This window comes from Hypanus sabinus, chromosome 1 (assembly GCF_030144855.1).
Source record: "Hypanus sabinus isolate sHypSab1 chromosome 1, sHypSab1.hap1, whole genome shotgun sequence".
Lineage (NCBI taxonomy): Eukaryota > Metazoa > Chordata > Chondrichthyes > Myliobatiformes > Dasyatidae > Hypanus > Hypanus sabinus.
Window position 1 is genome coordinate 108,149,802 of NC_082706.1, and position 14,719 is coordinate 108,164,520.

At 37.2% G+C, this 14,719-nt stretch overlaps 1 protein-coding gene across 2 annotated transcripts in view; it reads right to left on the minus strand.

Annotated features, from left to right (window-relative positions):
• The window catches only part of nbeal2 (neurobeachin-like 2), a 221,302-nt gene that overhangs the window by 18,978 nt on the left and 187,605 nt on the right, over positions 1 to 14,719 (minus strand). For both annotated transcript variants that reach the window (XM_059973955.1, XM_059973948.1), the window contains 9 exons: positions 14,151 to 14,246; positions 13,577 to 13,701; positions 10,667 to 10,807; positions 9,292 to 9,422; positions 7,971 to 8,080; positions 5,657 to 5,774; positions 4,612 to 4,709; positions 1,843 to 1,959; positions 342 to 431 (listed from right to left, as the gene is read on the minus strand). In XM_059973955.1, coding sequence (XP_059829938.1) covers positions 342 to 431; positions 1,843 to 1,959; positions 4,612 to 4,709; positions 5,657 to 5,774; positions 7,971 to 8,080; positions 9,292 to 9,422; positions 10,667 to 10,807; positions 13,577 to 13,701; positions 14,151 to 14,246 — 1,026 coding nt within the window. The remainder of the gene's footprint in view (positions 1 to 341; positions 432 to 1,842; positions 1,960 to 4,611; positions 4,710 to 5,656; positions 5,775 to 7,970; positions 8,081 to 9,291; positions 9,423 to 10,666; positions 10,808 to 13,576; positions 13,702 to 14,150; positions 14,247 to 14,719) is intronic.

Genomic DNA, 14,719 nt, shown 5'->3' on the forward strand with positions numbered 1-14,719 from the left:
CAAGAAAGATGGGTATGTGATTGAACCTTGCTTTACATGGGAGCCTTAAAATGTCATCAATCATCATCATCATCTTGGGAGGTCGAAGTTTCAAGACCAGACATTTTGTTTCTTTGTCCTTTTGAACTGATTGTTTCAAACATATGTCCAAGTCAAAGTTTGGCTCACATTGTTTTCTTCAGTTCTTCTCCTATTGAACATTGCACAAGTTCTTCAAAGTAAATACTTCTGGTCACCAAACTTATTTGGGCATTGGTTAAATCCTTATTATTTTCAAAGTATGCTTTTAATGCAATAAAAGAACCAGATGATTTTTGTCTTTCTTAACACTTTCTACTCACCAGAACATCTGGAGATCCCTGTGTGATAAACGTGTGTGCTTGGTTTTTTGGCACCACAGCCTGTACCAATGGAATATCATCACTGATACCCTGAAGAAAAGATATGTCATATAAGTCAAGTTATACATTCTACTATTGATATATAATGTTTTTGGAGAGATGTGAACGGCAGGGAACTCTTTGAAACTCCCAGACCATTTGGGCCAAGAACCTATGACTTTCCTATCATACCCATCCTTTTGTTCTTAGTTCTACTCCACTCACATCAATAACCTCCAAATCCTCTGTACACACAATGTAACCAAGTGATAAACCTTCATCTCATGCATAACTGCCAACAGAATTGTGAAAGAATTGCCTCTGATATATTTCACTATAAGGAAAGCTCTTCAAGCCTTTTCTTCCATTGAATCAATCAAGGCTGATCACTTCCTCATCTCCATTTCCATACCCTTTGTTCCATATCACTTGATGCATTTACCCTAAAGTTAATGTCAAAGTTGAGTTTACTGTCATATGCACAAGTGCACGTATGCACAGGCGCAGTGTAGAACATTTCCATTAATCAGGATTCACAGCATTTTGGATGACCTTCCACTTTATCATTACATCCTTATACATAAAGAAATACAATTTTTTTTTTGTTTAAGCATTCAAAAATCAAAGCCCTTTCTATCTTTTGTAATCATGTCAGTCTTTATTAACAAGCACCGCCAATTGGCTTTTCCTTGTGCCCATGCATCCTATATGTTCTATATCCTGAGATGATTTGTTCTCAGCTTAGGTCACTCGCTGTCATATTTTCATAATAGCCTTTCCAAATTCTTTGCTATCAATTCACCCACCTAGCTGCTGATGAAAAGTTGCACCTAAGTATAACCCCTTTAAGTTTGGCCTTTCACTCAGCTGTGGATTTTTGTAGAATAATATTTATTTTGTCAGGGGCTGATGGTGGTGTGAAAGGAGGAATATAACCTCAAAATAAATCAACAAATGGAAAGATACCAAAGAGGGTTCAGGCTTACTGGAATGATGCCAGATGGGACAATAGAAAAGCTGGTATTGTTCTCCTGATAGAAGATGGGGGAGGGGGATATTATAGACATATACATCATATTGGGGAATTTTGATAGAGCAAAATAGAAGTTATTTACCCAGAGAGTGCTTAAAATGTGGAATACAATGTTACATGGAGCATTTAAAGCTAATGCCATTGATGCAAAGTTTCTCATTTTTATTCATTGATCAAATTTAAATACCTCTGGCAAAGCAAACATTTATTGTCAGGTCCCAGAGGGAACCTGAATAAATATGCATTGAGCAAGTGAATGAAGATTACGGTGAATGATACAATAGTGAGAAGAACCTCCTGTGAAACACAGACAATGGCATAAGTCAACTGAATCTAATGGCCAGTTTCTAATTAATGCAACTCTACATAGAGAGGAAAGGCATTCTCCAATCCATAAGTACCTTCTCCCGAGCATTATGAACCACTTACCTCAATGAAGAATGACTTAAGTTGGCCCAGCTGATCAAAGACATTTGCTGTATAGCTGTCAAATCGCGCTGATCGTCTTTCGGCATTCTCTGCAGTAAGACGTGGAGGATGTGGCTCCTGGAACAAAAGATGAATCAAGTCAATAATTACAGGAATTGTTTAGATGGCCAGCAAATGGTATAAAATATTTAGGTCTAAGAGTTGGTAATGATATAAAGAACTTATATAAATTAAATTACATACCATTACTGAAAAAAATTCAAGAAGATCTTGATAAATGGATGGTGTTACCAATAACATTAGTAGGTAGAATAAATACCATAAAAATGAATATATTCCCTAGAGTACAATACTTATTTCAATCACTACCAATACAACTACCCCAGAAGTTTTTTCAAGAGTTAAACAAATATGTGAGGAAGTTTCTTTGGAAAGGTAAGATGTCAAGAATATCGTTGGAAAAATTGACATGGAAATTTGATCTAGGAGGGTTACAACTTCCAAATTTTAAGAATTATTATAAAGCAAATCAATTTAGATTTATTGCATCTTTTTTTGAGAAAGATAGACTGGCATGGATTAGAATAGAACTAGATAGAATAAGAGAAAATACACCAGAAGATTTTATATATAAATGGGAATCTAAATGGATACGGGAAAAGAAAGAATCTCCTATATTAAAATATTTGATTGACTTATGGAATAAGATAAATGTTGATGATGAGACAAAGAAATTTTTATTAGCAAAGAGATCTTTAATTCAAAATAGACATTCCTTTTACAATGGATAATCAACTTTTATATAATTGGTTTCAAAAAGGGATTAGATATATAGATTGTTTTGACATTTGTTTTTAATGTCATTTGATCAATTAAAGAATAAATATAAAGTATCAAACAACACTCTTTTTTGTTACTTCCAACTAAGGGCTTATTTAAGAGAAAAATTAGGTCAAACAATGTTATTGCCGAAATCTCATGAAATAGAAACTTTAATTCAAAAAGGAAAGATTAAAAATTTATCTCTTGTATGTATAACTTGATTCAAAAACAGGCAATTAAACAAGGAGTCCATAAGTCAAGACAAAAATGGGAATGTGACTTGAATATTAAAATTGAAGAAACAAATTGGTCAAGACAATGTCTTGATAGCATGACAAATACAATAAATGTCTGGTTAAGATTAGTGCAATATAATTTTTTACATCAATTATTTATTACACCACAAAAAATAAATAAATTAAACCCAAATTTATCTAATCAGTGTTTCCGATGTAACCAAGAAATAGGTACTTTTTTACATTCTACTTGGTCTTGTTCTAAAATTCAACCTTTTTGGACAAATTTAAGAGTTTTATTGGAACAAATTATTGGAACACAACTTCCACATAATCCAATATTATTTTTACTAGGTGATATTGATGGGATAAAACCGAAACCCAAATTGAATAAATATCAGAAAGACTTTATAAAAATTGCACTTTCAGTAGCCAAAAAGGCTATTGCAGTTACTTGGAAATCAGATACATACTTAAGTATAGATTGTTGGAAGAAGGAAATTTATGGCTGTATTCCACTTGAAAAAATTACTTATAATTTAAGAGATAAATATGAAACATTTTTGAAAATTTGGCATCCTTATTTACAAAAGACAGGATTAAATATATACGTGCTCCGAAGATAAAATAATTGGTTATTTGGGGAAAGAAATTAATATATATACTAAAGTTATTACGAACTCCATGGAGCATGTGGGGATCTTCCGATATCCAGGCATTCTTTCTTTTTCCTTCCTTTCTTTCTTTTTTTTTCTATAGGGATATTAGGGGGAGGGGGGAAGGGTATATATTTTTTTCATATATTTTCTTTTATTTCTGTAATTATTTGAAAACTCAATAAAAAAGTTTTAAAAAATAATTACAGGAATTGTCATTTCTTTGCTGTAGACAATCTTTTTCTGTTTTATCTACTCTTTCCAACATCTAAACTCTATTCCTCCTGGGATGAGAGGTTATCTATTTAAGGTTCATCTGAGCAAGAACTTCTTCACTCAGAGAATTTTAGAATTCTCTACTGCAGGGAAATGTGGATAATGTCAGGTACTTTCAAGACCGAGATAAACATTTGGACAATTGATTGTGAGCTAAAATACTGGCAGATGGCTACCTGAGTTTGGGAAAGGAATAACGATTGGCTGTAGTGCTGAAAACTAAGGTGGGAAATGTGCCTGTGATGTGTATACTGTGATATAGTATAGTTCAGCTATGAAATATCTTCATGAATGAATGCAATTCAAAGGGCAGTCAAATAAATTATGCTTTTGTGTTAGATACAGTCCAGATTAATGACCAAATACCAACATTAACTTCTGTAATTTATACTAAATTTAAATTCTCACATTTAGATCCTGGCATTTAAATCTGGATAAGTGGTTACTGTGCTATTATATCGGTATTGCAGGATTAGTAATTCTTCTTAAATTCATTGTTTTGCAGCAAGCTACGTTGAGGAATTAAGTTCACTTGTTCACACTGACCAGAAAATATTGATCTTAACTGCTCGGGACTCCCTGACTTCAACTGGAAAATATTTCAAGGGAAAACCATCTTCAAAACATTTCAATATTAGGAGAGTTCCTAATTTGCAAGTAACTAAAGTAAAAAATGAAACAGGAAATATGACAGAACTAAAAAGACAAGTCAATGAAAGTGAGTGAATGTTTTAACATGATTGTTTGCAGAAGAAGGTAACAATCCAATTTAAGTTCACCTTCAGGAGTTGGCATGGGGTTTGTCCAAAGTTACTAATGATCCCTTCTAACGCCTTCCTTTCTGTCTCATCAGCAATTGCATCCAGATCCACAGCACCTGTGCAAAAAGCATCGAATTAATGCTGGGAAACAAATTGAGTCTTACAGCTTCAATTCCAAACCATCACCAAGGCTCAGAATTTAACTGGAGATGGTACCTGCATGGCCCATAAAAACAGATCAAGTCAAAATACTGTTACATTAGTATGCAATGAATTTGAAACTAACAAGTTTGATTTCACAGTTTAAAAATTTCTTTTGAATTGTAATCACATCTAGAAAGCATGGCCACTGATTCATCTATCTGTAAAGGATGTAGGATTGCTACAAGTATTTATTGCACCTTGACTCTCCTCTGATTAACCCCAGAATTTGACAGCTTTAAAGCAAACCCTGAGAGAGTGCCTTCCTGGTGTAAATGACAAAAACCTCCTCTTGGGCTTCCAGCCGGGTACAGGTATCCATTTTAACTGACATTTCGATGACAAACTCTGTCATCTTCATCAGGGATTATGCCTGGGCATATCTCGTCCAGTGGCGTATGTTTGCAATCGAATTCCAGTACTTAGAGCAAGGCCTTTGTTGTTAAAATACTTTTTCTCTAGTTTAATTTCAATGGCTCCCTTCACCACACGGTCCCAAAAGCCATTGGTACATCACAATAGTTTTGTGCCATTGAAATCAATCCTAAGACCCTGAGCAATTACAGTGAATTGATTTTTAAGCTTGCTGTATAGGCCAATCCCCTGTACAGTGAATGCAATGGATTGCAGATACATTGATGAACTCCAGCCATACCATGGACTTCAGAGGAAAATAGAGATGGGAAATCATCAATGACTGATGCTCCATTGGAGCTAAGGGTCGAAGAAGAAGATAACTTTTCAGCTTGAGAACCAAGAATATAGAAAAACTTGAGACAAATTAACATCTCATGATCTGATGAACTTCATTTTATAAACTCGTACTTAAACTACTTGGTTGACACCTGTGGAGTTGCCATACCTTCATATGTACAGTAATAAAAGACATTCAGTGCTTCAACAGCTGCAGGTCCCCTCTGCTTGTAACCAAAGATCAGGTCAATCCAATCATGGAGGTTTGTGGAGACATGCTCTGACTCCTGCATGCAAAGTAAACAAAACACAGTCAAGTAATTGAGAAAAACAATGAAAATAAAGTGCAAAGCAGATAAGAGGATTAGAGTGGAATGGGTTAAGTGAAATACCGAAGAGTATTGGGAAGGTACTGTGAACATTGCAGGTGAACACCAATCTGCAACAGTGAATTCTATCAGGTTAAATAAATAATGAGTGAACTATAGTACATATTTTTGCCACTAACTATAATGACATAGGCACTTGAGTTCACACGTAATGTCAGTGGGTCAGGCAGCATCAGTGAAGGGAAATGGAAAGTTGACTTCAGGAGAAGGAAACCAGAGGTCCATCAGGGGATCAGAGGTGGAGACAACTTTAAATTGCATGGTGTTATCATTTCAGAGGATCTATCCTGGGACCAGCATGTAAATACAGTTACAAAGAAAGCATGGCGGCATTTGACTAAACTTTGACTGGTCTTGATAAAATTTTGACTAACTTCTGTAGATGTGTGGTGGAGACATTTGCATCACAGCCTGGTACACAATGCCCTTGAATGGCAAATCCTACACGGAGTAGTGGATATGGCCCAGTACATCATGGTAAAGCCCTTGCCACCACTGACCACATCTGCATGGAACGCTGTCGCAGGAAAGCAGCATTCATCATCAGAGACCCCCACCACCCAGGTCATGCTCTCTTCTCTCTACTGCCATCAGGAAGAAGGTACAGGAGCCTCAGGACTCACACCACCGGGTTCAGGAACAGCTATTTACCCCTCAAGCATCACACTCTTGAACCAGAGGGAATAACTTCACTCAAATTCACTTGCCCACTGAACTGTTCCCACAACCTATGAACTTACTTTCATGAACTCTTCATTTCATGTTTTTATATTTATTGCTTATTTATTTATTTATTTATTTATTTATTATTCTTTCTTTTACACAGTTAGCTACCTTTTTCACAATGATTTATCCACCCTGTTAGTGTGGTCTTCAATTGATTCTATTATGATTATTGGATTTATTGAATATGTCCACAAGAAAATGAATTTCAGGGTTTTATATTGTGACAAATTTGTATATTTTAATAATATATTTATTTTGAACTTTGAAGAGTAAGTGATTTGAATTCAGACTCTTAATCTAGGCTGAGAGAAAGTATTGAGGAATGGTGCCAGAGTAGATTTTGACATGGACTGCTTCCTGTAGCCAATAAAATCTGTAGGCATAGCTGAGGCCCATCTGAGAGCCCATGGTTACACCTCTGATTTAGAGAAATTGGAAAACTTCAAAAGGTAATTTGGTAAGGATAAGCACAAGTTTTGTCAGGTAGAGGAGGGTGCTTAAAGAGGGGATTGATTAACTCTATGTTCCAGGAAGAAACAGAGAGCCCCCATGGCCTTCCAGTTGGGGGATAGAAGCATACATGGTCAAGACATTCATTGTGAAAATGAGGCGGTGGGAATTTAGGCATTCCATATGATGGATCTCGATCCAAATTGTCAACTGTTCATTTCCCTCCATAGATCCTTCTTGACCTGCTGAGGTCCTCCAGCATCTTGTATGTTGCTTCCAGCATCTGTAGTTTCTTCTGTCTCCAAAACCATTATAGTTTTACAATGGAGTGAGATTTATGTCCTGAATGGGCTAGTTTTGCCTAGAGAATGTTATAGATGATAATTAACAATACTTCAATTTTCCCCAGTTGTAAACATCCTCCATTATTGACTAGAATTTAATAAGGATCCAGGGGTTTTTAGGTGTAGAACGATTGTTATCTGAGTATATTGGAGACTGATCTGTGGAATACTAACATTCAAAGTAGTAAACATATCGGGAAAAAAAAGAAATGATGCACATTTGGGATACACTCTTGCATTGGATTTGCCGTATCACCTATTTACCCAATCTAGTACCATAATAAAGGCAGGTGGAGGAGTCACAATCGATGGGAAATGTGAAGAAGCAAGTTTTCTACAAAGCTGGAGAAAACATAATAAATGTCACACCTCTCACATCTGATTTCACATTGAGACTGGTGTTGTACCTTGCTGTTCAGATGGATGGGAAAGAGGGATAACACAGGATTGAAATTGAATCTTAATCTGCCAATATGGCATTTTATTGCTCTCAAGGGAACTTGGAAAAGGTTCTTAAAGAAAAGCTCAAGAATTCACCAAAAAAAAAATCGATTTTTTTCTTCTTCTTAGTTACCAGTGCTTTCCTGTGCTTATAAATGAAGTCTTCAGGAGATCTTGCCCACTTGGGCAGGACGATATCAGCCACATTTTCACTGGTCATCTGCAGGCAACCAAGATCAAACCCTGGGGAAAGGGAGGGACGCAGAATTAGGATGTTAGAGGCAAAGATACTGAGAGAATAAAGCTTAAAGAGACAGATACAGTCACAAGTGAAGAAGTGGGTGGTGGGAAAAGGGATGTGAAAATAAGCAAAAGGGTGAAGTGATAGCGTCAGAGAAAGGTGAACATAGAGAGAAAGATGATGAGAAACAGAAACATATACAAGTGACCCTGCATTAATCACATGAAGAATTGTTTTCCAGGAAAGCAACCCCTGTCTGCACAGAAGAAAATGAAAATGAGTTTTCATCAAGGATTTCTTCCCTTAGTTTTCTCTTCCTCTCATTAAGCCACTATTAAATGCTGTCATAGGACATGCAAGCATTGGAGCATTCCCCTTCCCCATACTCACTAGTGACCTAGCAGAAAGTGCAATGCTGTTCTAAAATAGCTAACGTTTCCATCTCCTTAGATTATGCAGACCATTTGACTGTAGAAGCTATCACGGCCAATTTTAATTCTAGGTGATATGTACCCAGGCACACTTCTCAACAGGGTTAATAATATAACAATTAGGGAGAGGAATTATGATTGATTTTCTGTTTGCTTGTGCAAAGAGTGCAGAAAACCTGTTGTAATGCTGAGGTACACTTGTAGCTTTAATTTTAATTCCTCCTGGTGTTTCTAAAGCCAACTATCTGTTTGCCCATTTCAAGTGATGACAGCTGTGGATCAGTGGTAGTACTTTGGCCTCAGGTCTGAATACTGGGATGCAACTCCAGACAACAGTTCAATACAGTACTAAGAGAATCCAATGATATTAATTGTAGTCTCAGTTAGACAAGATGTTAAAATTAGGCTTTGCCTGTCCTTTCAGATGGATTTTAAACATCTCAAGCCACTCTGGAAGTTCTATCAGCATCCTGACTATTACTTATCTCAGAACTATTGTCAAATTAATCTATTACTCATTGATCTTGGTCTTTTTGAATATTGTAACTTGGGTGAATAATCTTACCCTCATTATATCAGCACCTATGCATAAAAATATTTGAACTGTTTAAGGCACTTTGCTGTTCCATAAAGCCATGAAAAGTATTTTATAAAATGTGTGTCCTAATGCATTTCTTAAAAAATATTTTTCATGGTTTTATCACATTTAACAGTAAAACCATGCCAACATTAAAAATGAGAATCTGCTTGATTTTAAGGAAAGAAGCCAGAGCTCTGCTTACCATTCTGGTTCTCCAGAAATTCTGGGAAGTAAAAGAATTCTGGAGTTAGCTCTTTCACGTCAACAGGGTTGTCTATCCGAACCTGCCAGGCTGCAGGAATTGAGTGAAACTGGCGGTCTGCACAATCAAACCTGTGGATCACAAATATTTAGCAGTTATGGAATGTGACATGGTGTTAGTGAGTAGCCATGCTGCAGTTCACTGATCACATCTTCAGAAGGCACACCATTCATTGATTAAACATTTCCCTTTGTATCGAGAAAGGCTTTAAGATGTTTCTCTTATTGTATGGTTCCTGATCATTGTGGTACTGTGTCAAAAACATGGCAGCTGCATCGTCTTAATGAATAGAAAGCCAGGATCATTGGGGCCCAATAATCTAAACACTGAAGCATCTGTCTTTATTATTAGATGTAATCTTCAAAATGATTCTGTCAACAGTAGTTGAAATGATGGTACATAGATGTTATTTTTTATTCAGAATTCATGCTCATCAAAATAAACTCTTACTATCTGAATTGAGTGCATTCCATTTTAGGCTCTTGCCTTGATTAAATATAGATTTAACCACCCATTACACTGTTTCAATAACTAAACTCAGATGAAGTAGAGCACAATATGTATATATAAAACAGAGCTCTAAATTGTCATTAAGTACCCTGGACAAATTCAATTCAAAACAGAGTTCATTTCTTCTGTCCCATTAAACACCCACAGGTACAATTCAAGTCTAGATATCATTTTGAAGCTAATTTGAAAACAACCTTGCTCAAGTGAATCTCCGCACTAAGAGGTTGTTCAAGTTCACCATACAGCACCCCTCAGTAGCAGATTGGACTTTACTGTGTCTATCCCATATCACAATTCCAGTTTTCCATTTTTGGTCAATGTCTTTTAACACCCTTCAGCACTCTCACACGTTGGCAGTCTACCTCTTCATGCAAGCTCCAATGACCAAGTATTTGTAACCTTCCATTACCTTCTGTGTGGAAAAAGCTTTTCCAGATTTTACCCCCAAAGAGCTTGGTTTTGATTTTAGATTCTGCCTTTTCTGTTGGATTAAGAATATGAGAACATCGAGCAGCAGCATCAGTAGATGATGTGGTCCTTCACTTCAGTTCCACTGTTTATCAAAGTAAAAAGTGAACCTTTTCCTCATCCCCTTTCCAGCTGGGGAATTCAGTTTCTTTTTTTTTAATATATCCTTTAGCTTTTCAAACAGACTTAACTTGCAAAAATTCTCAACCTCTTAGATATATTAAATTGGCACGGAGATCCCTCAGACTATTACAATACATATTCTTGCAATTCTGTGCAATTGATGCCAGTCTGAAGCTAAGGTGAAGATCCATCAACTTAATGAAAAAATCCTGACCTGCCGCTTTGTAGCTGGATGTGCAACGTAGTGAAAGGTTCGATCCGGATCATGTAGTGCATGACTCCAGCTGCATTGGAATAGTGTGTACCGTAGTGGAATTTGTCAATGTTTCCTGTAGGATCTTCAAAGCTTTCATACCTGAGTGATGAATTAGAAAGAGTTAGATCACCGACTATTCCTACATATTACTTAACTCAGTTTCCAAGAATTGATTTTTTTTACCACTTTCTTGAACTATCACAGAGTGCGTTCCTTTCCCTTTATTGAAGGAGTACATTCTGCTGTTAAACACCTTTAGCTCACTGCTGCTGTATATTAGAGGCATGGACTTCCTACAGCAGGGACCCCAAGGCTCTAAGGAGGTATCGAAGATACAACTTTCATAAATTTCCTGGCAAGGTACCAAAACCAACATTGTCATCTTCTCCTTAATCTAGATCCCCAGAAGAGACTGTAGTTACATTTATCCAGCTCCAATGAGCAGGCTACCTCATTTGTATGTGTGATACCAGGCTCCCAACCCAGATACTCTCCTCCTTGTTCTGCCATGGCAGGAAATTACTTGAGGACACAGGAAAGAATTCAAGGATACTCTCAAGGCTATATGACACTCAGCAATTTGTAGAAACCCCTCACCTGTGACCATTCAAAGCGGGAAAAGAGACAATGGGATGGCATCAGAACCTCAGCAAATAATGAGGAAGGAGCGCACCACCTCTCATTCTAGAACATTCTTGCCCTTCGGTACCTCCTCGTCCAGTTGTGGCTGTTTGTGGATTCCATATTAACTATAAAAACAAGCTTAGAGCCAACAGAACTGGAACTGGAATTGACACAGAAGGAACATCTAAGGTGATAATGGAGTTGATCTATACCATATGGAAGTCATATACCTACTTTCCAACATAACTTGATAAATTAACCCAAGAGAAAATTGTTGATCTCAGCTTTGAAAGCTCTAATTGATCCAGGTTTTCCCACTACCATTCAGAGTTCAAAGTAAATTTCTTATCAGGGTACATATACTGTATGGTTGTATACAAATATACAATGCTAACACTCGTTTTCTTGCAGGCGTACTCAATACATCAGCTAATCGTAACGTTCATGAGATGTGCACAGTGGTTGGAGGGCTTAACTCATGATGGACTAGCCCAAATCCACAACTTCTTGCAGTGTTTTCCATTCAAGGGCATTAGTGTTTCCATACCAGGCAGAGATGCAGCCAGTCAATATAATCTCCACTACACATCTATGGAAGCTTGTCGAAGTTTTAGATGTCATGCTGAATCTTCACAAACTTCTTAGGAAGCAGAGGAGCTGCTGTGCTTTCTCTGTAATTGCACTTATGTGCTGGGCCCAGGACTGGACCTCTGAGATAGTAACATTGAAGAATTTAAAGTTGCTGACCCTCTCCACCTCTGACCCCTCAATGAGGACTGGCTCACGGACCTCTGGTTTCCTCCTCTTGAAGTCAATAATCAGTGCTTGGTCTTGCTGGTATTGAGTAAGAGATTGCTGTTGTGGCACCACTCAGTGAGATTTTCAATCGCCCTCCTAAATGCAGATTCATTATCACCTTTGATTAGGTCTACAACAGTGGTGCTGGTAGGCAAGTTGAAGCAGATCCAAGTTGCTTCTCAGGTAGGATTTGATACATTGTTTCAACACCAACCTCTCAAAACACTTCATCAATTCACCAATTATAGAGAAAAATTCCTGATCTTGCTCTTGAATTAGATTCATAGGAACATAGAAAACCTGCAGCACAATAGAGGCCCTTCTGCCCACAAAGCTGTGCCAAACATGTACTTACTTTAGAAATTACCTAGAGTTACCCATAGCCCTCTATTTTTCTAAGCTCCATGTACCTATCAAGGAGTCTCTTAAAAGACCCTATCGTATCCGCCTCCACCACTGTCGCTGGAGCCCATTCCACGTACTCACTACTCTCTGCGTAAAAACTTACCCCTGACATCTCCTCTGTACCTACTTCCAAGCACCTTAAAGATGTGCCTTCTTGTGTCAACCATTTCAGCCCTGGGAAAAAGCCTCTGACTATCCACACGATCAATGCCTCTCATCATCTTATACACCTCTATCAGGTAACCTCTCTAATTGTCCAGCTCTAATTTTAGTTTTCTGACCAAAGACATTCTATGTAAGTTACTGTTTTAAATTCCTTAATAATTTCAAAGACCATGATCAGATTACCCCTGAACTTGTTATGTGAGAGACGACACCATTACCTAACAGTGCCTCAGAATACTTGGGAATCCTAGTCGAAGAGATGAGGAGGAATTTCTTTGGCCAGAGATTGCTGAATCTGTGGAATTCATTGCCACGGGCCAAGTCTTTAGATAGATAGATAGATAGATATATTTATTTATTTATTTATTACAGGCAGAGGTTGATAGATTCTTGATTGGTCAGGGAATGAAGGGATATGGGGAGAAGGCAGCAGATTGGGTTGAAAGGAAAAGTGGATCAGCCATGATAAATGGCAGAACAGACTCGATGGGCGAAATGGGTTAATGCTACTCGTATATCTTATGGTACCAAATGTCAATGGCATGTTTCCTAAGTGTGTTTTTCCCCTTCCTAAAAGTGCCAATCTGAGGTACTTTGGTAACCAGTGCCACATCCAAGTGATCAGCCTACAGTACATCCATGTGGCTAAAAGGAACAGGCTTTTTAACTGATCACTTCAAGCTGGTTTTTGTCATCGTTTGTTGTCTTTGGACAATCCCTTTTTAATAAGGCCATTTGGTAGTAATCATCATTTAGCACTCTGGATTTTCCTCATCTGATGATGGTGACAAAATGGCTGGAGACGTGAACCATTCTTTATCATACAGAAAATACCACCATCCAAACAAATACAGAGGCAAGTACAACTCAACTTACTTCTCCTTTACATCCTTTGCATGTTTATCATTCACCACACCAATTGGGCGAGACAGATCTCGGAAGACACTTGGATTGTTCAAATCCAACTCCTCAGATGTGTAGTCACAGATAATCCATGGAAACTGAGTTAAATAGAATAAAGTTCAGTTATCAAAACAAAACATTCTCTCTTCTAGATACTTGGTGTTTTTTTTTTAAATCATAAAATCATGGTCAAATAATCAATATAAAAAAAAACAATTTTGTTGATTGTTTCCGGTCATTATGTGAAATGAATTTTACGTAGTCTTGTGCCTACATTTTAATAGTCAGAATTCTAACCTGTAAACTCTGCAGAATTTAATATGAAATACTGGTATCACTTAGGAACACAAATTGAGAAAACTTGCTTTGGGGAAATGTAGGAGAAGATTTACTCTAACTATGTTGTATCCCTGCTTTGTAAGTTTGATATTGATATGTGTACACTTTCAACTGTTTTGCGAGCTCATGAAGATTTGAACTTCCTTGATCTGACAGGGAGCTGAAGCGGAAGGGTCAGAACTCGTCACTCCTTTAGGAGCAAACTTACCACTGGATATTGGGATAGATCGTTATAGGTTCTTCCTGCAATGGTGTTAAGTTGCATTAAATACTCAAAGTTGGATATCTTTCTCTGAACCCATTTCTGAAAGAGAATAGTGACATTTACTACACAGCCCGCAAAGTCACAAGAGCACCCTGCTTTTTGGAATGGTGGTGTACCGCACAACAATTAGAAAGTTTTATTACATCTTTGTAAGTGACTGATGAAATATTACTTAAGTATCAACCTAATTTCTGAGACAAGAATTATAATAAATACTGGAAACCTTTCCATTATTAAACAGAGAGTTAAAGTTTAACTTCCAATACCTGCACATAAATAATTAAGGACAGAAATAAATCACTTTTGGAGCTGCTCTTCACTTTGTAAGACTCCAATACACCAACAGCCTGCCATGGAGTTCAACAAACGTACAATAATATGAAATTGGGATGTACAAAGGACAGGCCAGGGAACTAAAGGGCAGTGAGCCTAACTTCAATTGTAGGGAAGGTACTGGAGGGAATTCTGAGGGACAAGATCTACCAACACTTTAATAATCAAAGCCCGCTTAG